The 24,186-nt window shown below is 37.3% G+C and overlaps 1 protein-coding gene across 7 annotated transcripts in view; it reads left to right on the forward strand.

Annotated features, from left to right (window-relative positions):
* Positions 1-24,186, forward strand: part of LOC114533564 — a 49,901-nt gene that overhangs the window by 1,841 nt on the left and 23,874 nt on the right. For 3 of the 7 annotated variants that reach the window (XM_028555099.1, XM_028555098.1, XM_028555097.1), the window contains exons 1-2: positions 22,925-23,028; positions 23,433-23,508. In XM_028555099.1, coding sequence (XP_028410900.1) covers positions 23,463-23,508 — 46 coding nt within the window. In that variant the 5' untranslated portion in view covers positions 22,925-23,028; positions 23,433-23,462. Of the gene's footprint in view, positions 1-68; positions 152-691; positions 765-2,781; positions 3,176-3,273; positions 3,696-4,776; positions 4,918-5,487; positions 5,825-12,642; positions 13,065-13,314; positions 13,456-13,663; positions 14,064-14,301; positions 14,532-22,924; positions 23,029-23,432; positions 23,509-24,186 lie in introns of those variants that run through there. The other 4 variants (XM_028555103.1, XM_028555100.1, XM_028555101.1 and 1 more) reach the window with 4 other exon arrangements.

Genomic DNA, 24,186 nt, shown 5'->3' on the forward strand with positions numbered 1-24,186 from the left:
TCATTGATATATTTCGGCTGCGATAGTCATCAACAATTAAATCACCGAAATATGTTTTCCTTGTAGTCAACACAAGTCATTCATTTACATGGTATCACTGAAATTCAACGGTGAAGGAAATTACTTTTTAAATAAAGGGTCGTTTAAAACGGTATGGCAATGGGTATATTTGGGTTATAAGTTATTAATCAACTCGGTATTTGATTTTGAATCCAACATAAATTATATCTTACGATACATCCCTTGTATACTTTCAAAAATAAATTCCTGCAATAATAAAAAACGAGTCTATAATATTCAAAAGTCCATGATCGCCTCTAGTCTTTATACTTTTATTTCATCAGTGGCTGAATAATGAATTTTATTATATACACAAGCGCCAGATATGAGGTATGCTGCAATTTCATTAGTTGGCTACTAGACAGATATTAGCTCATATCTGTCTAGTAGAGAAAGTATAAACAAAATGGCTGAAAGATTTGGGAATTAAGTGAAACAGAAATCCAAGCTTTAGTTGATAATAGCACACCAAAATGCACCGAAAGAGCGACAAAGTTTTTCGCCCTTTCGGTGCTTTGCTATCAGCTCATATACGACTCGAGTTCGCAGAATAACTGTTAAATACACCCCAACAGTACATGCGCTATCACTCATCACCATTTAACAGCGATTTTATCTCACTTCTATATAGTGTTCTGAAATTCGGCAGCGTTAGGAAATGTTGTGTCTGGTGGTTTGTTTGACACTACTTAACAGCTATGCAGGTAAAACAAAACTTATTGACATTAAAGATTAAAGTTTAAACCCTAAAACTACTGTAAGTATAATCATTATGTGGTCTGGTCAGGGTGGATCATATCGTGCACTGTATGAAAAATGATTAAAAAACAGGAATTTAAACTATGAAATATGATTAGTTGATGTTAACGATAAGATCATTTGCAGGATTAATATTTCCTATTGTTTGGAATATAGTGGTTTATATAAGCTAGGTATCGGTTGGTAACCGGAATAACAAGCTGCGAAGAGGGAAGGCCCACGCAGATCGGACGTGATGCCGCAACGCGACGCGAATTTTCAGGTTTCAGAAGCATATAAATTGAATTTTGGAAGCAAAATTTGGAATCTATGCGCGCCAGAGAGCAGTCAGAATGTATTATTGTTACGTGATCTACAAGAATATCATGATAGGTTAAAATTTATTTGCTTTTGGAAAATAAAAAACTTGAAAAATCGCACCGCGTTGTCAAATCGCGCCCTTTCTGGGTGCATGGGCCTTTAGAGATGCATGCAACAACAGCTATAATACAACTGAAAAGACGGATGGTTAGCATTTCAAAACAAACATGGGGACCCTTGTGCCGTTTCTCAACTGAAGGGTTTATCTGTATATATAATTTTATATACTCGCTGAAACACCAATTAAACCACTGGAATGTATGGCGCCATATTATAGTTCAGAAAATTCCTAAATCAGTGGGGGAGGTCTTTAATAAGTCAACAATGAAAAATTATTATATATAACATTGTTTGGCGTGAAACCATTTAAAATTTGACATGTGTGGTTTATTTTAAAAAATTAAATTATTTTAAAAATGTGTGATACTGATAATTTATTTTTCGTCAGGTTTATTTTTTGGAAGATTCATCAGTCGTTTATACACTGGCGGTCAAAAAGAACTGCTCAAAACAAGTTAAAATGCTCTCAAATGAACGTAACTGTCCCTCTAACAATATATATGAGTATATATAGACTAGATTACATGCTAAGCTATATGAAATATTGATATTTTGTTGACCTTCCTTTGGCCTTGTAATTGATGACAACTTTACACCGCCGTGGCATACTTTCTGTTAAGGTGGTAATCTTCACGGTCAAAAGAAATTCATCCTATGGACAGTCTTTACAGTAACGCATAAGTCATGGACGCTTTATGATTGAATTCCTTTCTTGCACTGTCCCCTTGACATTGCCCCACAGATTTTCAATAGGGTAAAGGTCTTTTAACTGTGCAGGCCAATCCATTTCTGTCACTCCCTCATCCTGAAACCATTGTTGACTATATCTTGGAAGTATGGCAGGTTGCATTACATTATTGAAATATTGTTTAGAATAAGAGAATTATCCAAAATACCTATGAAGCTCTCTCCTATATTCGCTTCTTTTTTATGAATTTGTATCTAAACAGTTCTTTTTCACCGCTAGTCTGCAATTCCTGTTACATACGATAATAGCAACATTTGAGCAGGTTTTTTTTTACCGCCAGTGTATAATCGTCAATAACCCACTCTATACCCATTTGAATTTTAAAATATTATTTGAAGCAATTTAAATGCAGAGGGGTCGCCAAGATTCAAATATTGCATGTAGATTATTATTCTTATTAGTCACTGACTGCAAGTAATGGCTACACACAAGCCTAGTTCATCCAAGTAAAATCTAAAACAGAGGATTTACTTGTACATTATCGGCCTTTCAAAGTAAAGGTTATTCAGGGTGATTGGCGATGTATATTTATTGACAAATATATATAAAATTTGTGTGCAAAATCGTTAAAAAAATCATAATATAACAACATAATGGCAAACTGTTTTCAGCCATAAGATGAATGTATCGAAATTTGGGCATTCGGAAACCATTATTTTAAATGACGTCAAAGCAGGCATGTTAGTGAACGTACAAATCCAAGTCCTGCTGTTCATTCAAGGAAAAAGATTATGGATTTTCTTTTTCAACTCGTGTCTCGTGATGCAGGTGAAAATAATTTTTTTTATTAACAGATGCTCTCCCCCCGGAACCTTATGTCCTCTATTCCAACATCACAAACCTTCATATTTTGGATTTAAACACCCTGACACGGACTAATGTGTTGGGGGGGTTGGACAGAGCTATACCTATAGGTATAGACACCAAGCTAAAGCACATCTACTTTGGTGAGCACACCCTGGGCCTTATCTATCGCGTAAATTACGATGGGACGAGCAAAACACTGATAATGAAGGATGTTGTGAATGTTGAGGGTGTGGCAATAGATTGGATCGGACGTAAGATATACTGGACTTCTTATCAATCGGGAACAATCGAGGTCGCAACGCTTAATGGGAACTTTAGAAAGGTTTTGCTAAATACTGGTCTTGAATATCCTCGTGGCATGGCAGTTGATCCAATTGCAGGGTATGTATGAAAGATTCCATTACATATGAATTATATATATTTCATAATCGGCATATTCATCTCATTCGCTAGATTTTGGTATAATTTTTCTCACTTAGTTACCTGTTTTGGTCTGACTGGGGAGCCAAAGCAGCTGTTGAAAGATGCGATTTAGACGGTACTAACCGTGTTGTTTTGGTCAAAGATAACATCACGTGGCCAAACGGTGTTACCCTGGATACCTCTGCAAGACTTGTTTATTGGATCGACGCGTATCATGATAAAATAAGTTCTATTGACTATGACGGAAATAACAGAAGAATTATCTTTGAAGATAAATCATTGGCTCTTTCACAGTTCCATGGATTTGACTTGGATATCACAGGAGATTCAATCTATTATACAGACTGGTTGACTAATTCCATTAATGGCATTAACATAAACACTGGAGTCATGTTCGTAAACATAACTGTACCAACTACAAACTGGATTAAGGGGGCTATGGGACTGCGTGTGATTGACTCTTCGAAACAGAAAGATGGTTAGTAGAAAAATCTCACGTGTAAATTGATTTCGTTTGCCAGTTTTCTATTCTGAGGGTAACGAAGGTAACGCCAATAAAATTAAGGTAACGCCAATAAATATTATGCTTTTGTGCATATTTCTTTACTTTAGGAAACCGATGATAAAAATTGTGATTATAAACTTTAGATTGAGGGGATAAAATACATTTGTTGGACTTTCCAAAGGCGGGAGTAGCAATATCTGATTCAGAAATTATTCTTCAGAACAGTAAACAGCAAAATTAATTTTTCACTGAATTTTTCCTAAAAGCCGCCCATCTTGAGTTTTAGTTTAATAAACGATAATTTTGTCATAATTATCCTATTGCTTTAAATTGACTCACATGCAGATATACAAAACTGGTTGAGAATGGACAAACAGACATGATTGCTAACATCAACTGAAGCTGATACTTTTTATGGGGGGGACACTTTTTTTGCCCAGCCAGCATGTTGTGGACTCAATTTTCCTATCAAGAAGCGACAACGTTTAAATTGACTCACAGATATACAAAACTGGTTGAGAATGGACAAACAGACATGATTGCTAACATCAACTGAAGCTGATATTTTTTATGGGGGACACTTTTTTGCCCAGCCAGCATGTTGTGGACTCAATTTTCCTATCAAGAAGCGACAATGTCCAAGTCTCGGTAGAAAAAAATCCGAGTGTATAGAAAAAGTTTTTATGCTAGCATGCAGAATGTTTATAATGCTGCACTGACTGCACGTGCTGTAGCGAAATACGAAGGCCGAGACACACCGAACTGTGAAGGTCGACACACACCAAACGCGATCCGTCAACGCGACGCAATTCAGTACAAATTTCTCAGTTTTCAACAGCAACTGTTTGATAATAACTTTTATAACTTTCAAAATATCCTTTCAGAATTGAATTTATTTGAAAAATCGCGTCGCGTTGGCGAATCGCACCCAGGGTGTGCTGCATTAAAGATGGGAAGAAACTGATAGTCCTGCATGTACCCTCCAATCTCAAGGCTCTCTCACAAACATCATCCTGCAGTTCATAATCCTGAATTATCTTTTATTTTATTCTAGTGAGCAACAGTTGTGGAGGTAACAACGGTGGTTGTCAACAGTTATGTTTCAACAAGATTCCCTCTGGCACTTCTTGCGCATGTCAGCTGGGTTTCAAACTTGCCAACGATAACAAATCCTGTGAAGACGCTTTTAAAGACGGTAAGTCTTCAAATGTTGAATGATTTGAAGACGAGCCGCAGCAATAGACCTTTTCAGCTTCTATATGTAAATTAACCATTTCAAATCACATTGGCATGCAAGCTGAAACGGTCTATTCTTGCACTTCCAGAATCCTTTGTTTCATTCGATTCGATTAATGATTTATTTGCACGATTAATTACGAGCTCTGTTTACACAGTTAATTCATTGGCACGGCACGGCTAAAATTGGTGCACATTTAAGGCTACGGCGGGCCGGACACAAATGAAATGGGCAAGGCCGGGTACCCATTATTGACGTGCCGTGCCGATGTTGATAAAATTAATACAGTGTGGTGTAAACGGAGCTTTATTCACGCATGTTTTATTCAGCGGATGAGAATAAAATGCATAAACGCTCCATTGTCATTGTGCGATTAGAAAATATACTATCCTATAAAAAGTTTTAGTAAAAAGGAAAATTACTCATTAATCCTACTTCGTAAAACAAAAGATTTAAGAATTTCTATGATATTACTATACAAAGCTATTGTGTAAAACTAATCGCCGGTTCCTAAATTTTTATCCGAAGAATTCCTAATGTTCGCTGACGCTGATGCTGGCAAAATCTACCAAATGCAGCTGGACAGCGTGAATGTAAAACCAATTGCACTCCCATTTGATGAAAACACCAATATTACCCGCCCCGTGGCGTTGGAATATGACTGGGTTGAAGATCGTGTGTACTGGACGGATGTTACCCTTAGAATCATCTGTAGAGCATTCAGAAATGGAACAGGATTCGAGGTGTTGTTCAATGATATTGGTGTGGAAGATGGTCTGACTATAGATCTTGCTGGTCGCCAGTTATATTGGACCAGCACAACCTACAATACTGTTGAAACTTCTAAGCTGGATGGGTCGTTTAGGAGGACTTTAGTCCGGTGGAATTTGGACGAACCACGGGATATTATTGTAGACCCAATTGATGGGTGAGTTTCTACCTATATTATAACACGGATTAGTTAATATCTGCTATATTTAATCATATATAGTTGAGTTTTCTGAATTTAACAGTACCTGACGCCGGCCAGTCTATATTTTGCAGGTATATTTTTGACAACTTAAAATCCGCGATTTTGATCTGTTATAATTCAGTTGCACTTGACTGCACAGGTCGAGTGTCTCCGCAAACCACCCATTATTTGACGCCATGTCAAATAATTCTGTGCATAGAATTTTCTTTCGTTGTGTATTTGCAACCATAAGATTTATAGGCTTGCAGCACAAGTGACAAAACAGCTATAAGTAAAGTTAAGATTTTATATAAATATATGGTATATTTCTCTTTAGTTATATGTACTGGACTGATTGGGGAAGCTTCTCGAGAATCGAGCGTGCCCACATGAACGGAGAAAACAGAATGGATCTGGTAAACCACACTCTTCACTGGCCAAATGGTCTCACCATTGATCATGTTTATAATAAGTTGTATTGGGTCGATGCTGGTGAAGATAATATTGAAGCAATGGACCTCGACACGCTCGAACGAAAGGTTATCTTGAACCAGAAAATCTTTTTCTGTAAGTACTGCATGGTGAATACATTTCATGGGCACATGAGTGTCGTCACATCTTTACCAGTAGTGATAGAGGGGCACTTTCTTATCTAATTTTCGTATATTATACACTTATTAATGTATGCTCCCGAGGGAAATAGTGAGTTTTGTTTTCCCAAGAGTCTCCGTCAAGGGAAACATTGAGACTCGAGGGAAAACAAAACTCACTATTTCCCGAGGTGTAGCGAACATTAAGTGTTTTGTTATAAGGAAACGAAAACATACATGTTACACGACCATTTCATTTCAAAAAACTTTGTTATGACAATATGCAGGCAACAATTTTTCACTTGTTTCCCTGGCGGGAAACATTGCATTTATTTAAAGTCATGTGACTATAACATTTAAAATACACAGCACCTATATAACAAATCTTGTTCTCTTTTACCTCAAAATAAATAGCAATTCATTATCCTGCCACAAACTGACCAATACAGGAAATACCTAGAAAAATATATTCTTGCTATTGTCTAGTTGGCTACTTGTTTGGTCTTACGACCGAAGTGAACCACCCCTATGGCTTGACATCGTTATACGATCATCTTTACTGGACAGACTGGAATACTGACTCTGTATATCGTGGTGACGTAAATACTGCGGCAAACATAAGAGTAATGGTGACTAACCTGGGCAAACCAATGGATATACATGCATATAGTTCCATACCAAAACAACGTAGGTGGTCTGTAGGACAAAATAAAGCACAATCACTAAAGATAGTGGCAAAAATAATTTACATTGATTATTTATATTTCAGAAAAACGACTACACTACACATTTTCGTTCCCACAACATGGCAGCAATTTCACCTGCATCTCATCTCAATCATGTCCTGTTATCAATGCACCTCCATCATGTCCGCCAGGATACTCACACGTCAGGGAGAACTCAACTTGTGGGTTGTATTGCCGAGATATCGTGGGTTACACGTGGCGATGCCCGTGCAATGACTGGATGTCGTGTGCTGTGAAAGAAAGATACTTGTCGGGCTGTGCTTATGGTTATTACAGTAGCTTCAGGGTTCGAGAGTGCGTCCAAGGTTTGTTTACAATACAATACAATAGAACATTTTTTCCTTTCTTTCAATCTCACGAGTGCAGCATAAGCTGCGATCCTTCCTACATTTATTCATTACCTGTGACATAATCTAGTAATTAAATGAAAAGTATTAAAATATGTCGTAAAATGTAGCTAGTATGCTTACTAAAAATGCTCTTTTTGTTCTTATAACTGTCTATTAAGTTTTTGCAAACAAAATGGATAAATTTTTTATTTTTTGAACGTTCTTTATTTATGAAATATTAAAATATGTAATATATAAAGATAATAGCACGTATCAATTTAAGCAACCCGAACTTAGACGTTCGGCCCAAAAAAAAAAATTGCCTAAAATTTGTGGAGCTGACTGTACTTCAGCAAGGAGAGATCCTGGTACATGCATTCTGCAAGTGGCCCTAGTTCTGTTCAATCAAGAAGGGAAACCTCTGCTGGATGGGTAAACATTATGCATTTCGAATTTTGGTTGCCAAATTTTGTGTGAGATGCGAAATATGAAACTTTGAAAATTGGCAAATGTTGCATATACTAACTTCTGTATTAACCTATCGAAATAATATTATACAGGCTGAGCTAAGCCGATATTCCATTGCAATCGCTTTGCCCGCGCGGGAAAAAAGTGTCCCGCCCCCATAAATTCGTGTTATATTTCTGAACCGCTTTTACGTCGGCTCCACCCACTTTGTTTCCCAGGTTCGTGAGGGTTGCTTTTCAAAAGCCGCATGAGGATGAAGCGGACGGTAATAGAGTCGCCTTTAGAGAACTGGGAACGGTTGTACGAAAGCCGAATAGCGCTATCCATCGGATACTGCGTGGTTTTCTCAATCGGTCTATATTTCTTGTTAATTGTTTTGTGTAGCGTTCAGTATATTTTAAGCTAGTATTCCTGAATTGGAGATCCTCTTATAAAACTGTTAGCTCCAAATTTATAATCTCACCCATATTCACTTTTTTACGAAATACTTGCAGACATTCAGCGCAAAAGATCCGATTGCATCACTGTTTTTAGTTTTAGTTTAATTGCATTTCATTTTATTTAAATTTTTATCTTCACCAGATGTAAAAGCTGGACGCTGTCCTTATGGTGGAGGCAAAGGAAAGTCGTGTGTCAGTGACTCAGATTGCCCGAGTAATGATAAATGTTGTGACTCGAAGTGTGCAACACCAGCAACAATAGGTAGGGATTGAATTGAATTTTTGTAGAAACTTGAACTGCAAAATTTTGAAAAGAATTTTGAAAGTTAAACTCATTAACAATTACAAATTTAAGTCAATGGAAAGGTAGAATGAAGTATCGATACGACAGTACCTAGCTAATATTGATAAAATCTTTGATATAATCTATGGTATAAGATTGATAAAATCTATGGTGTAAAATTAGGAGGACGGAAGCAGTTTAGGGAGGCAGGAGCAGTGCTTTGCAGTATTTTGCTATGAAGTAGCAAAGGACATACCGCTGCCCCCGCTTGCTCCCGTGAACAGAAGTTAGTGGGAGTCCTCTCCCTCGGCTCCTTTCTCCTCTGTCTCTGTCTCCGTTGCTCCCCTCCCTGTTTGATATTAACATTCTGTGTCTCTGAGACAGATTAAAAGAATGCTCTTACTCTAGTGAGTGTTTGTTATTTCTCTTGCGGGAAAAGATGAATTTAGGCATTTTCTTAATACGCGGAAAAACTGAATTGTATTTCTTGTTTGCGAGCATTCCATAGTTCACGATCGATGGAGAACAAACTGAGCTGCGTAATCCATATCTATAGCTCGCATTTCGTCTCAGTTCCTTCAAGGGTCCAGTGAGAGAATCACTCGTATTTAAGCCAGTTTTACTACACGAGAATAACACTATCAGTAACAAGATTTAACTATAAGATTAAAAATGTACTAAACAAAGTGTATCAGTTTTGAACCTTTCTTTTTTATCCTTTCGCCACAAAACTCACTAAAAACTCATTTTTTAATCTAGAGGCTCATCCTTGCCAGACAAACAACGGTGGTTGTGAACAGCTGTGTTTCGGGATTCCTGGTGGACACAAATGTGGTTGTAAAAATGGTTATTTTTATAACGAAACTCAATCTAAGTGTGTAGTCGATACAAGACCTACAATAAAACCCCCACCGCCTATTGGAAGTGAGTATATTTTCAAAATGCCACAAATTAAAGTCGAAAACTATATGGTTGTTTGTAGCCGAATGTTTTTCTACTGATTACTCTAAACCATGTCTACCAATACGGAATTCACTTCAAGAAGTTCATAATCAGTTTTTATTTCCATTTTCACATACAGGAAAAGTAAAATTCGAAAAGATATCTTTAATTGGTATAATCATATTTGGTGCATTTATACTCTTCTGATATCACTGTACTAGAATAATGCAGGACTCCAGATTATTTTGCACTCTAGTCAAAAACACGTTGGGGAAAGACAACATGAAGACACTGCGTTCTGTTAATTTATCCAAAGGACATTCGCTCAACAATCTGGTAAATATATTGTCTAGGTTGCAAGCCACATCCAGCACCAGAAAATGGCACAGTAAGGTGTGATCTTGAAGATGGTCATGTTCTTGTTCCTCATTACGGTGGATGTTATTTCTCATGTGATCCAGGATATGATTTAGTTGGCTGGAGTTGGGATGTTTGTGTTGCTGGACAATGGATTGACGAAACACCAACTTGCAAGAGTAAGTGTAACAGTGAACGATAGTGTCTGAATTTTTTTGCCACATGTAGATTTCTAATATCCACAATGGATATGAGAGAGTAAGCAACAAACCTTTCTAACACATCAATGGGATTATGCCTGATGACCACTAGTTTTTCTTACTCTTCCACACGAAGTATACCTACAATGATAAAATGAAATAAAATCACGAGGACAAAGAATGTGTGTCTGGTTTACGTGTTAAATCTGCATAAACTTTAAAATCAGCTTTGACGCAGTTTTTTCTTCATCTTTCAAATTTTAGTCAGTACAAAGCCTAAACTGTCACATTGTCCGAATGATACAAAGATTCCTACAAACCCAGGAAAAAGTTATGCAACTTTTGATTGGGATGTTCCCACGGCATCAGACTATAATGGGACAAGTTTACCAGTCGACATATTTCCATATGGCTACTCCTCTCCTGTTAATCTGAGTATTGGATGGCATTGGATCGACGTTAGTGCGACAGACAAGAATGGAGAATATGTTTATTGTTTTTTCTTTGTAACAGTTGAAGGTCAGTTGGGTGTATACCTTACTTGGTCCCCGAATTTTAGAAAGAGTTAAAATATCCTAAATTTCACTTGCGCTAACTGTAAACCAACTCAATTATTTATTCGTTAATAGCTTTTTTTCGTTACAGTCGAAGGTTATTTGTGAGTGCAGTACATTGGACATTTTCTAACAACAACTTTTACATTAATTCCATACTGACATGGAGAGATTGACAGAGATTGACAGAGATTGACAGAGATTGTGCCATAGACGTTTCGGATTAGGCAGGCAGTGATTGGGCAATGATTGTACTTTATTTAAATGAAACTAAGCCACTTTAAATTTAGACACTTTACCAGGATAAGTTGAGAGAAGTGTTTTAGGTTAGGATGACGCGGTATAAAGTAATTAACATCCTAATTTAAAGAAATTTCATTCGAAAATGGTTATTTAGTTTTTCCTTGATTATTATTTTATAGATCGTGAACCCCCGTCATTTGGCTCAACTTGCCCGTCCAACATTCAACTATACACAGATAATGACGACAGCGTCCGCCTGCCTTCTTCCTTCAAAGAACCAACTGCTACAGATAATGCCAAATCACCTTCTGTTCACAGTTCAGGCTTTCCCTCTGACTCCTTTTTTCCTATTGGTACAACAGTGGTCAAATATACTGCAACAGACGATGCTGGATTAAATGCAACTTGTACTTTTAGTGTCATTGTTGTTAGTAAGTATCTTATTTTCGATAATCTCAAACATGGAGGTACTAGAGACACATGCTGAGACATGCTGTTATTTTATCTGAATCCATATATCTTTAAATTTTTTTAGACGTATGCAGTGGTGTAACGTGTACTCACGGTGCGAAATGCAGCCTGGACCCGACAACGAAATCCTCGCATACATGTGCCTGCAATACCGTCTGCCTGCAACTTTACGACCCCGTTTGCGGGTCCGATGGTCAGGATTACATCAATGAATGTCTCCTAAATGTCTCTGTTTGTACGACAAGAAAAGCAATCACGGTTGCCAAAAAGGGAAAGTGTAACCCTGGTGTAAGATTTTCTATTTACGTATTTTTCTATATTGCTGTAGAGAGAAGATCATAGCATCGTGCTTAAAATACGTCATGTAACATAAGTAAAATTAGTTGGTCCTTTGATAGTTCGAGCCCAAACCAGATTAGCATACGAGTTGTGGTAAACGACTGGGCACCGGGAGAACTCTTCAAAATAGTTGAGCCCTACTGGAATATGACGTTTGCCCTGATTATGACATTCACTAGTAACACGGGCGCAAGAAGACGTCATCTTTAAACTTGAGCTCAGGAGAGAGCAGTGCAAAGATAATTGGGTTTCATATAGAAAATATTTCAATATTTTCTTTCTCTATTTATAGAACCATTGCCTCCAGAACCGTTCATTGTCTATTCCAACATCACCAACCTCTTTATTTTGGATATAAACACCTTAGCACGAAGTAACGTGTTATGGAGACTGGACAGAGCTATACCTATAGGTATAGACACCAAGCAAAAGCACATTTACTTTGGTGAGCACACCCTGGGCCTTATCTATCGTGTAAATTACGATGGGACGAGCAAAACACTGATAATGGAGAATGTTGTGAATGTTGAGGGTGTGGCAATAGATTGGATCGGACGTAAGATATACTGGACTTCTTATCAATCGGGAACAATCGACGTCGCAACGCTTGATGGGCAGTTTAGAAAAGTTTTGCTAAATACTGGTCTTGAATACCCCCGTGGCATGGCAGTTGATCCGATTGCAGGGTGTGTATAAAAGAATTAATTATATTTTATAAAACGTGAATTTAATGCATTCGCTAGATAATAAATATTTTTTTATTATCTAGATATCTCTTTTGGTCTGACTGGGGAGCCAAAGCAGCTGTTGAAAGATGTGATTTAGACGGTACTAACCGTGTTGCTTTGGTCAAAGATAACATCACGTGGCCAAACGGTGTTACCCTGGATACCTCTGCAAGACTTGTCTATTGGATAGACGCGTTTCATGATAAAATCAGTTCCATTGACTATGACGGAAATAACAGAAGAATTATCTTTGAAGATAAATCATTGGCTCTTTCACAGTTCCATGGATTTGATTTGGATATCACAGGAGATTCAATCTATTATACAGACTGGTTGACTAATTCCATCAATGGCATTAACATAAACACTGGAGTGATGTTCGTAAACATAACTGTACCAACTACAAACTGGATTAAGGGGGCTATGGGACTGCGTGTGATTGACTCTTCGAAACAGAAAGATGGTTAGTAAAAAAGTGTTTGCCCTGGTGTTAAAGGTTATTTTAAAAAAATATCTAGTTTCTCATATTTAGGGTGTTTTCGCGGAAAGCCGTTTTTTCGTTCATTGCTTGTTGCTGAGCTGGTTAATATTAGACGGAAAATTCAGAGAAGCATGAAGAAACTGCTTTTAAACCAAACCAGATCCTATAAAACCCGTTTTCCCAAACCTCATAGAATTTCCTTATCAATTAACGAATGATTTCCCAATTCCAGGAACTACTAATTGTGGAAGCAGTAATGGAGGATGTGAAGAGTTATGTTTCCATAAGGCTCCATCTGGAACATCATGCGCATGTCAGCTAGGCCAGAAACTTGCGAATGATAAGAAAACATGTGAGGACGCTTTTAAAGACGGTAGGTCTAAAATTAGAAGATAAAGCTCGTCAATGTTCTCAAAGATCAATAAACTCTGCTTCCCTAAAGTGCATACATTTAGATGAATCCTCGCTGCGAATAAATTTGAAGAACTTTTGTTCGATGTTAGGTTATTATTACATACACATCTGTGCAATAAATAGTTAAACTAATAGCTTCCAATCTTAATTTCCTTTCCGTTTAAAAGAATTCCTAATGTTCGCTGACGCTGATGATGGCAAAATCTACCAAATGCAACTGGACAGCGTGAATGTGAAACCAATTGCACTCCCATTTGATGAAAACACCAATATTACCCGCCCCGTGGCGTTGGAATATGACTGGGTTGAAGATCGTGTGTACTGGACGGATGTTACCCTTAGAATCATCTGTAGAGCATTCAGAAATGGAACAGGATTCGAGGTGTTGTTCAATGATATTGGTGTGGCAGATGGACTGACCATAGATCTTGCTGGTCGCCAGTTATATTGGACCAGCACAACCTACAATACTGTTGAAACTTCTAAGCTGGATGGGTCATTTAGGAAGACTTTGGTAAAATCAAATCTGGACGAACCAAGAGATATCATTGTGGATCCAATTGATGGGTGAGTTCTAGTTAAACCTAACGCTTGTTCATTGAAAATAACTTTGTCACTAAAATATAGTAGAGACCTATATGCTATAGTGCAACTTAATTAAAGAAGAAAAATCAGTAAAAACAGTGATTATGCATCTTTCTGTTAACCCACACACTTGTATAAAGTGCAATATAACATTTGTAGTTAGGAATATATCTACTGTGCTTGTCTTAGTGCAAGTTTCAAACACTACCGATTTCTTTAGTTATATGTACTGGACTGATTGGGGAAAGTTACCAAGAATCGAGCGTGCCTACATGAACGGAGAAAACAGAATGGATCTGGTAAACCACACTCTTTACTGGCCAAATGGACTCACCATTGATCATGTTTATAATAAGTTGTATTGGGTCGATGCTCATGAAGATAATATTGAAGCAATGGACCTCGACACGCTAGAACGAAAGGTCATCTTGAACCAGAAAATCCTTCTGTGTACGTATCTCATTTTTAAATTTTGACGATCACAACAATGAGACGTTTATTTACTATGTGACTTTTATCGTGAAAAATAAATTCAAGTAAATTGGTAACTTCATTACTTGAAGTAGTGCCCCAACACATTTCTCACGGCAGTCTTGCAGCCTAGCTTCTTACAGCCTAGCTTCAACTGATGTTCCTGCAATGTTCAAGTGTTCCAGGCGAACGTTAGTATAGCACAATTTCGTAGCTCTTAGAATACTTTTCATTCTTGCTATTTTGCATAATAGCACTCTTGCTATTTTTTAGTTGGCTTCTTGTTTGGTCTTGCAACCGAAGTGAACCACCCCTATGGCTTGACATCGTTATACGATCATCTGTACTGGACAGACTGGAATACTGACTCTGTATATCGTGGTGACGTAAATACTGCGGCAAACATAAGAGTAATGGCGACTAATCTGGGCAAACCAATGGATATACATGCATATAGTTCCATACCAAAACAACGTAAGTGGTCTGTAGGACAAAATAAAGAACAATAACTAAAGACAGGGGCAAATATAATTTACATTGATCAGAATATTTATTTTTCAGAAAAACGACTACACTACACATTTTCGTTCCCACAACGTGGCAGCAATTTTACCTGCATCTTATCTCAATCATGTCCTGCTATCAATGCACCTCCATCATGTCCGCCAGGATACTCACACGTCAGGGAGAACTCAACCTGTGGGTTGAACTGTCGAGATATCGTGGGTTACACGTGGCGATGCCCGTGCAATGACTGGATGTCGTGTGCTGTGAAAGAAAGATACTTGTGGGGCTGTGCTTATGGTTATTACAGCAGTTTCAGAGTTCGAGAGTGTGTCCAAGGTGAAATATACTCAATTTTTTCACAACAAAAACCTCAACCTAAGCGGGTTGACGCGAATGGAATGATTGAGGAAATACATCGCCCCAATATATGTTTTGTAAAAAACCTACGCAATGCGACGCAGTCTGTCAGACTTACATGTGATAACACAAAATTCTTTATCATCAAGCATTTTTCACAGTTTGTCTTAATCAATAATTTTTATCTTCGTCAGATGTAAAAGCTGGACGCTGTCCTTATGGCGGAGGCAACGGAAAGTCGTGTGTCAGTTTGGTTGGTTTGACCCAACACCATCCTGTGAAAGTAAGTGAAATCTTTTAATCAAGTCTTCATTAAATTCCGGTCTTTCAGAATTTTTGTTCATTCAATTCGTGAATTGTAGATTTTAATCTTAATTTGTAGATATTCAGGCAATTGAGGCAAAAGCGAAAATATTTATATAATAAACTACAGGAACGTTGTTTTATATTCTCAACTTTTATTTTTAGTTAGCACAAAGCCTAAACTGTCACATTGTCCGAATGATACAAAAATTCCTACAGACCCAGGAAAAAGCTATGCAACTTTTCATTGGGACGTTCCCACGGCATCAGACTATAATGGGACAAGTTTACCAGTCGACATATATCCATATGGCTACTCCTCTCCTGTTAATCTGAGTATTGGATGGCATTGGATAGACGTTGGTGCGACAGACAAAAATGGAGAATACGTTTATTGTTTTTTCTTCGTAACAGTTGAAGGTTAGTTGAGTCTATACCTTACCTGGTCCCCAAACTTTAAAAAGAGTTAAAGTATCCCAAATTTCACGCGCGCTAACTGTACAAATGAAAAACTATATCCAACGACATCGAACAGTCATGTCTTTATTTATTTATATAACTCATTTATTTAACTCAATTATTTATATAATTAAAATAAGGAAGTTGAGTTTGACAACTTCTAATTGACAAATTGGATGATATAAACTATTTGGCCAGCGGATATATATAGCGTTATCCAGAACAGAAAACAGTACACCAAGAACTCTCCTTGCACTTGTTGATGCTTACATTTTAGCGAGGCTTTTTGTTAAGTAAAATTTGTAAATTTAACTTTTTGCCAATAACACTTGCCTTTGTGTAAAGGGCTTTATTTTGTTTCTTCTTAAATACTTTACAGATCGTGAACCCCCGTCATTTGGCTCAACTTGTCCATCCAACATTCAACTATACACAGATAATGATGACAGCATCCGCCTTCCTTCTTCCTTCAAAGAACCAACTGCTACAGATAATGCCAAACCACCTTCTGTTCACAGTTCAGGCTTTCCCTCTGACTCCTTCTTTCCTATTGGTACAACAGTGGTCAAATATACTGCAACAGACGATGCTGGATTAAACGCAACTTGTATTTTTAGTGTTACTGTCGTTAGTAAGTAACTTATTTTGTAAAATCTCAGTCAGAAATATCTACATGTTCGCCTGTAAGCATTTTAAAATCCTTGAAAGATATTTGGTGTTGTTCAGTAAAAGAACGAGGATATCTAAATTTGAATTGGTGTTTATTCGTATATTTTTGTGTAACAAGCAACAATAACTTTCCAAACAAATCCGTCTGGCCAAAGACAAATATATGAATATGCACCCTCCCCAAAAGCTTTTATCTATGGCCATGAAAACAGTTAAAACATAAAAATCTCGTAATATAAAGAATAACATCAGGAAATTATTTTTATTTATTCAATTCCCAATTCTTTCAGACGTGTGCAATGGTGTAAAATGTTCTCATGGAGCAAAATGTCTTTTGGACTGGACGACGAAATCTTCACACATGTGTACCTGCAATTCTCTCTGCCCGCAAATTCACGACCCCGTTTGCGGGTCGGACGGTCAGGACTACAACAATGAATGTCTCTTAAATGTTACCGTTTGCACAACACAAAAAATAATCACAGTCGCAAAAATGGGAAAGTGTGGTAATTATGTAATATTTTAGCGTTTAATATTTTAGCGTTTCAATTTCACCTGCATTCTCTGCACCTCATCCCAACACTGATCTCTCTTGATTCAATCACTTGCTCTACTGGGAGGACTAAGCAAATGTATTTGGAAACGGGTTTAAAGTTACTCGTAAAAATAACTTTGTCCAGGCACCGTCTCAATTTTGTCTTTTTCACTTCTGGCGTTTTGAAAGTTTCCTAAATATTTTACCACATTAAAAACTTATTTCTCGTTTCTGTCTTTTAGACGACTGCAGCACAGTGAAATGTGGTTTTGGAGCGCAGTGTGAAATTGTGGGTGGCAAAGCAAAATGTGAATGCAAGTTTACATGCGCAGATGTTAACGCTACTGTTTGCAGCTCAGATGGGAAAACATACAAAAATGAATGCGAATTACAGAAGGAAAAATGCGCTGAACAGAAAGATATCACTGTTATTAAAAGCAAATCTTGTGGTAAGCCAAGTTTAAATGAGAAATTATTATAAAGTTCAGCCAATGAAAATCATTCTTGCGAGGAGCTGCGACACTACCCGTAAGACAGGGAACTACTTCAGCTGTTTTATCCGATTGTAGTTTCATATCCCGGAAGTTGATAGAATAGTTTTGTTTGGTGTAACGCCTATGGCGGGTATCATAACATAAATACTGAAAAATAGTAAATTGGTTGCGATTGTAATTGGTATGACAAATCTGTTATAATTTCATCATAGGCTGTGATGACCTCAATTCAAATGCAGAATCTTTCACCCGCTCGAGCACAATGCAATGTCAAGACAAGGATAATTCCGTGCAGTGTGAAGTCACATGTAAAAGTGGATATAATGCAGTTTTCAACGATTTCTTGAAGTTACAATGTTATGAGAAGCAGTGGATAAGAGGAAACAACGCTGGGACATATGTCACACTTGCTGACGTGAATAGTCCTCCGACATGCTACAGTAAGTTCTTGACTGTCTTATTTTCTTGAACTTATTTGAAAATATGGATGAAAATGGAATACTGATCATAAAAACATGCATCAATAATTTTGAGTGTACCGCGTTGGGTAACTCGCAAAACGTATCCTTTAACGTTTTAACTTATTATAATTAAAAACTTTTTAGAACCGACGCCAAAACAATCCGATTCTCCGTATTGTCCTTCTGGTTCGGCGATATACAAAGATGTCTGCGGTAAATGCTTATTGCATGAATACTAAACTTTCGTCTGTAAAACTATGTCATCTGCCTCTTTTCTACACATTCCCTTTCTTCCAAATTTTTCTTCGCCTGTTTTTTTTTTATAATAAATTTTCTAATATTATACTCTTCAGTGGAATGTCCACGAGGCAGTTATCTCGATCAAAACAAAACGAAGTGTGAACCATGTCCAGTGACTGAGTATCAAGATTCCGCAGGACAAACTTCTTGCAAGAAATGTGAATCCCCCAAGACGTCAACTACAACAGGAGCTGAGAATTGTTTCTTTGATTATAGTATGCTTTATAACATGATAATGTTTTGATAATTGGAAAACGACTGCATATTTCATGTCAAATAATTATATAAATACAGCCACTGCTAGAGCCTTAGGACAGGTTTTTGAGATTAATCAAACATGCAATTGCTCAATTTTTTGTTGTTGGACAACGCCTGAACACTGAGGTTTTAGGAGCCAGTTTTGCACGATCGAGTTTCCAATTCCTTAATTCTTCTAACGGAAAAATAAACCGCTGCCATTTTAACTTGTTGTTGTCTGTTTTAGGTAACTCTGTTGTTCAAATAGTGTTCAACATGAAACTATCACAAGTATGTAAAAAATTGATGTAATTGAATATATAATGTGATTATTTAAGAACTTTTTTGTGAGAGTTTATCTGCTCATCATAAATACCCGCAGTTAACGCCGGCTACCTAGCGGTGTAGGGCAATTCTTGGCAATCTCGGGAAATCAATAGTCTCGTTTAATGAAGTATTGGGGGTAACTGCATGTATATATACGTCAAAAACCAGGAGTTTTTTGTTTCTTTTAAAGACTAACTTTTAAATATCTAAATCTAGGTTTCAGAGGATAAGATTCGAAGTAGTATCGCGAAAGCTTTGACAAACGTTTGTGAAAATGAAACATGTTCTTTTGATAAAAGCACCACAAGGTATGTAGCTGTATTATACACTTCATATTCCGTCAATATGCGTTGGACTTGGGTTATAACTTATAAGACAAAGTTAACATGCAAGGGTTCAGCCATGACGCGCAAACATGCATCTCGCGGGTTGCTGGGCTCGCCAAGGACCTGCTGTTCCCGGCATGCATGGCTGTTATAGATATCTACTTTAGAAATCACAGTTAAACGTCGCGTATCTCATTGTGTGAAATTCCTTAGTTCTGTTGCGGAATATTCGCGAAAGAAAGGAGATCTTATGTATTGATGTATATAGAATCATTTAGTTGTTTTTCTACCCTATTTAAAGTAGTTATTTCTTGATTGTTTGATGAGTGAATCTCTATAAACTCGATAACTATTGCGGTACTAAAACAAAGTTAGACGAAAAAAAACACTCTCCATGCTCAACTGATATTTACAGGCCCCAACACTTTAAATATTAAATAAATTAAACTATTATTGTAATATGAACTACAGGAATTTTTTTCGCCTTCAGTCGTAAAAAACGCGAGAGTGACACGTACGAATTTAAAGCTGACCATGTTATTATTGTGAACATGAAAGAAGAAGGCCAAAACACAAAAGTCGATTTCCTAGTCCTCGATCCAAAATCAAGCTCACTTGTACCAGATCTAGCTTTCTCGTCAGCCAATCTCAACAACCTGACAGAAAAAGTAATACAAAAGGGAGATCTCCCATATCCAGTCAGTGGTACTGAAACAGTTCCGCCAACGACTCTGACATCTACTTTTACGCCGACATCTTCACCATCATCGCCGTCTATTAATAACGTCGATAACGAAGCCTCTACAGGAGAAAAGTCAACATCAAAAGCACCAGTTATAGCTGGTGTTGTTGTGGCTGTTGTTGTTCTCATTTTCCTTGTGTTTGCATTCTGGATGTATAGACGTCGCAAGAATAAGGGGTGAATATGTTTTTGGTCAAATTTAAAAAGAAGCATTTGGGAAGGATGTGAGTAAATTTTTTTACTTGCTAATGGAAGTGCATTTCTATTTTATTTTTTCTTCCCCGACAGCTCCTTCCCGCCAGTACAGTTCAACTCTACTGATGGAGAAAGAACGATAACTGGTCAGCATTCAACACAAAATCTATCAAACGATTTCTATGAAACACCTTGCGCAGATAAAGGTATTCAACTCAGCTTCGTTAATCAAGGTAAGCGATTCTCTAAGTTCCAAAATATTGAAGGAGGTGTTCCACAGGTCGCCTTTTCAAATAATTATATAGTAACACGAATAAAACCTGTTGATGTAAAGATACTAACTTCTTCTTTTACCATGTCGCATGAGGTTTGGCTTTTCTTTAGAGTACAAAAATAAATATTTTAGAAATTTGTAAACCCAACCAGACAAAAAATCCTCTCGAAATAGGAGAGAAGCTCAACCTAACTACTTGATGTACACTGCCCTTATGTGGTTAGTATTTACAAACTAAACCAGTATTTACAAACATATCTTTTACAGTATTCAGCGATATTAATGCCCCCCCTCCTTCCTACTATGAAAGATCTCCAGTAGGCCAATCCAGCAGCAATGATCCCTCTCATCCTCATGTGTATGAATATCCTGATGATGACCAGGCTGATCCATTACCCGCAAAGGAGAAACTGCCTGAAGATGCAGTGGTTGATATGATACCTGGGAAGCGAGATAAGACGGCTGTGTACCTCCCTAAACAAACAGCAGTTTCAAATGTCTACGAAGTACCTATCACAGGATCATTACAGCGTACTCCGGATGTCCAACACCCGTTGAGGTGAGTAAATTTAGTTATGGTTCTGGTTGTAGCGGTTAGTTGGCTGTAACTGTACGTCCATCGAAATATTCGCTTCTAGTATTATTCATTCACTTCGTTTGGGAAAATCCAAACCTTATCAGTTCCACTGATCCTAGTTAGCTTTTTCTTGCAATTTTGTTTAATAAAACCTCTAAGAATAAACAGTTTAAACTTTTGCAAAAAACCTACGCTAAAAACATTGGCCCCGTATCCGGATGAAAAAAGTAGGAATTTCATTATAAAAGTTGTTTGTTCGTCAAAATCGCATCACACCCGCCGACTCTTGGCTCGTTCTCCACGCCACTTTCTGTGATATCCGATGTTAAACTATCATTTGAACTTCTCCCAGATTGCAGCCTCCACCACAATCAGATTATGCTCGGGATACAATTTCCTCCATCTTGCCAAACGCCCCTCGGAAATCGAAAAGGAATGTTGCCCAAACAGATGCAAACGACAACGCTGACCACCAAGGTCGCTCTGTGTACCAAAATGTTGGTGACGTCACAAGAGAGCAAAGCGAAACCTAGGCCGGTCATGTGACACATCCCTGCATGCGAACTGGCTGGATATAGTTGGGACAATGCAGCTTGTATGTAATTGATTATTTTTACATATGAAGCGTATATGATTAGCCCATGCATTTAATTAGTACATGTATTTTTATAAAACTTCATAAACAATGGACAATGCATAAGTCCTGGTTGATATTGACATCAAGAAAAAAAATTTCAGGAGCAGTTACATGGAACACTTCATATATTCACATTCATTTTGCACATTTCATTGCTAAGGCAAAACTGATTGTTTCTAAATAACACTTCAATTTTTTAGGCGATTATCAGGAACAACATATATCAATTAGTTCACTGTATTTTTTATGAATTTATGCCAGTGTAGTCGACATGTATTCTTTTACATCACCTTTTTTAAATATATCAAATAAATATACTTCTCTAGATAACTGCTAATGGTGAAAGGGTCTTAATTTTTAGTGGTAATCACTCAAATTCAAGCTCGGCGCTATGTGATAAGACGCCTATTTCCGGGGATATAGAGCAATCAAATTTTAAAACATTTCTCGCTTGCCGCCAACTACGCTGCCACTCCTGGAACCAAGGCCCCCAACCCTGACCAGCATATTCTACGCCCTTAAATTAAAATTGTAAGAACGGGACCTTGGCATTAATTAACCGAACCTTGTTCTTTCATCGGCTCACCGAACCGGGCAATTTTAACGATAATAAACAGTGTCATAGAAATATTTGCAGCCCAGAATTATAAAAATTCCCGCAACTTTCCCAACTTTTCGGTGCTTGTAAAATATTTACGCTGGCTTCTCCAATGAAATACAAACATATCGGAAGTCGTTCCCTGAACGCAGGACACGTACCCCAGATATTTTTTGACGCTTGCCCGTTACAAAACAAGATTGATTATAAACCAATCAGTGTAGTTTACTACGACTACAAAATGAAACAAGAAGCAACAACACTACGGCTACTGCATTACGTGACCTTAATGCCCTGAATGTCAATTACGAGAGATCAATTTTTTTTAATAAAGCTCAATGTAAATAATACAACATTGACATTGCGTAGTTCCTTTTTGCTAACTTCCTTGTTGGGATCTTGGGCTTGGCATTAGCCAGTGACACATAACTCTGTTGGACGAACTATATTGAAAGACTTAAGACAAAATATTAAAAAGGTATAGTATATATTTCAAAATGGTTATCACTTAGCCTATATTATCACCGCCCTTCACGCGAGCCTCACAGTAGCTGTTGTTACAAGTGAATATTAGTGATAATTTAGGATGACGCAGAAATTAAAATCAACTTAAGCTTCTTCAGTATGTTTTACTAGTGATGTAAGTGGAGTCGTAACAAGCAATTGAGTTCACAGGAGAATAACTATTATTTTCCATTGGTCATTTCAATAGTAAATACCGCCAAAGATAGACGTTTTCAAATCTTCCGGGTATTTCAATCAAGAGGTTCCAATGAATTTTCTTAGCATGAGAAACAGACATGCATTCGTGCGTGGATATTAAGTATATATTACGGGGTATCGGGTGTCTTCTGATGAGGCTTTATATTCCACACAATCTAGAAAGTTATCGTGGAGATCATCCGTCACATAATGTTGTGTTTGGTCGTCTTTTTAGCATGGTTTTCCGTCTATTCTGGTAAGAGAATTAATAGTGTTTTAATTATGTCTTCTAACGTGTCATGATGTCATCGCTTTGTACTTTTTGTGTTTTATTCACAATATTTCCATTGGTCTTTTCAGCTGATTATGTAGCTATACTCAATTACAATCATTTCTTTTTTTTTCGTTTGGTTCAGCTATAATATACCTTTTCCGCTTATTCAACAATAGGAACTGTAATAAGCTGTGATAACGTGGGGGGAAGTGCAAGTGTAATGTTTGCCGAGAAAATAGTGTGTCGTCTGAAATGTGTTGAGGAAAAAGGCACAGCCCTTGCGGGTCGATATACTGAGTTTTCTAAAGTACAAAACTAAATATCCTCACAAAATTGGAGATTGAGCGCCATCAGAATGTGCAGTCTGATTGAAGTTTGAAAGATAAACGTGTCACATGCAGTGATTGTAACATGCAGTTGCTTTACAATACACACAGAAAGCCATCTCCAATGTATACATAGAATTCCAAAGCCAATGTACAAATTTGTCTTTTGTATAACGATATAACTCTTGTCTACCGGAGAAATATTTTCGCTAATTTGGATTAGGCAGAATTAAAAGCTTAGATGTTGCTAGGCAATTGAATTGAAAAGATATTCATACACAGGTACACGTCAATTTTTTTAATCTATTCACTGTTCCCGAAGATTTGAAGATTT

This window comes from Dendronephthya gigantea, unplaced genomic scaffold, assembly GCF_004324835.1.
Source record: "Dendronephthya gigantea isolate DGI-Jeju-01 unplaced genomic scaffold, DenGig_1.0 000093F, whole genome shotgun sequence".
In the NCBI taxonomy this organism is placed as follows: Eukaryota; Metazoa; Cnidaria; class Anthozoa; order Malacalcyonacea; family Nephtheidae; genus Dendronephthya; species Dendronephthya gigantea.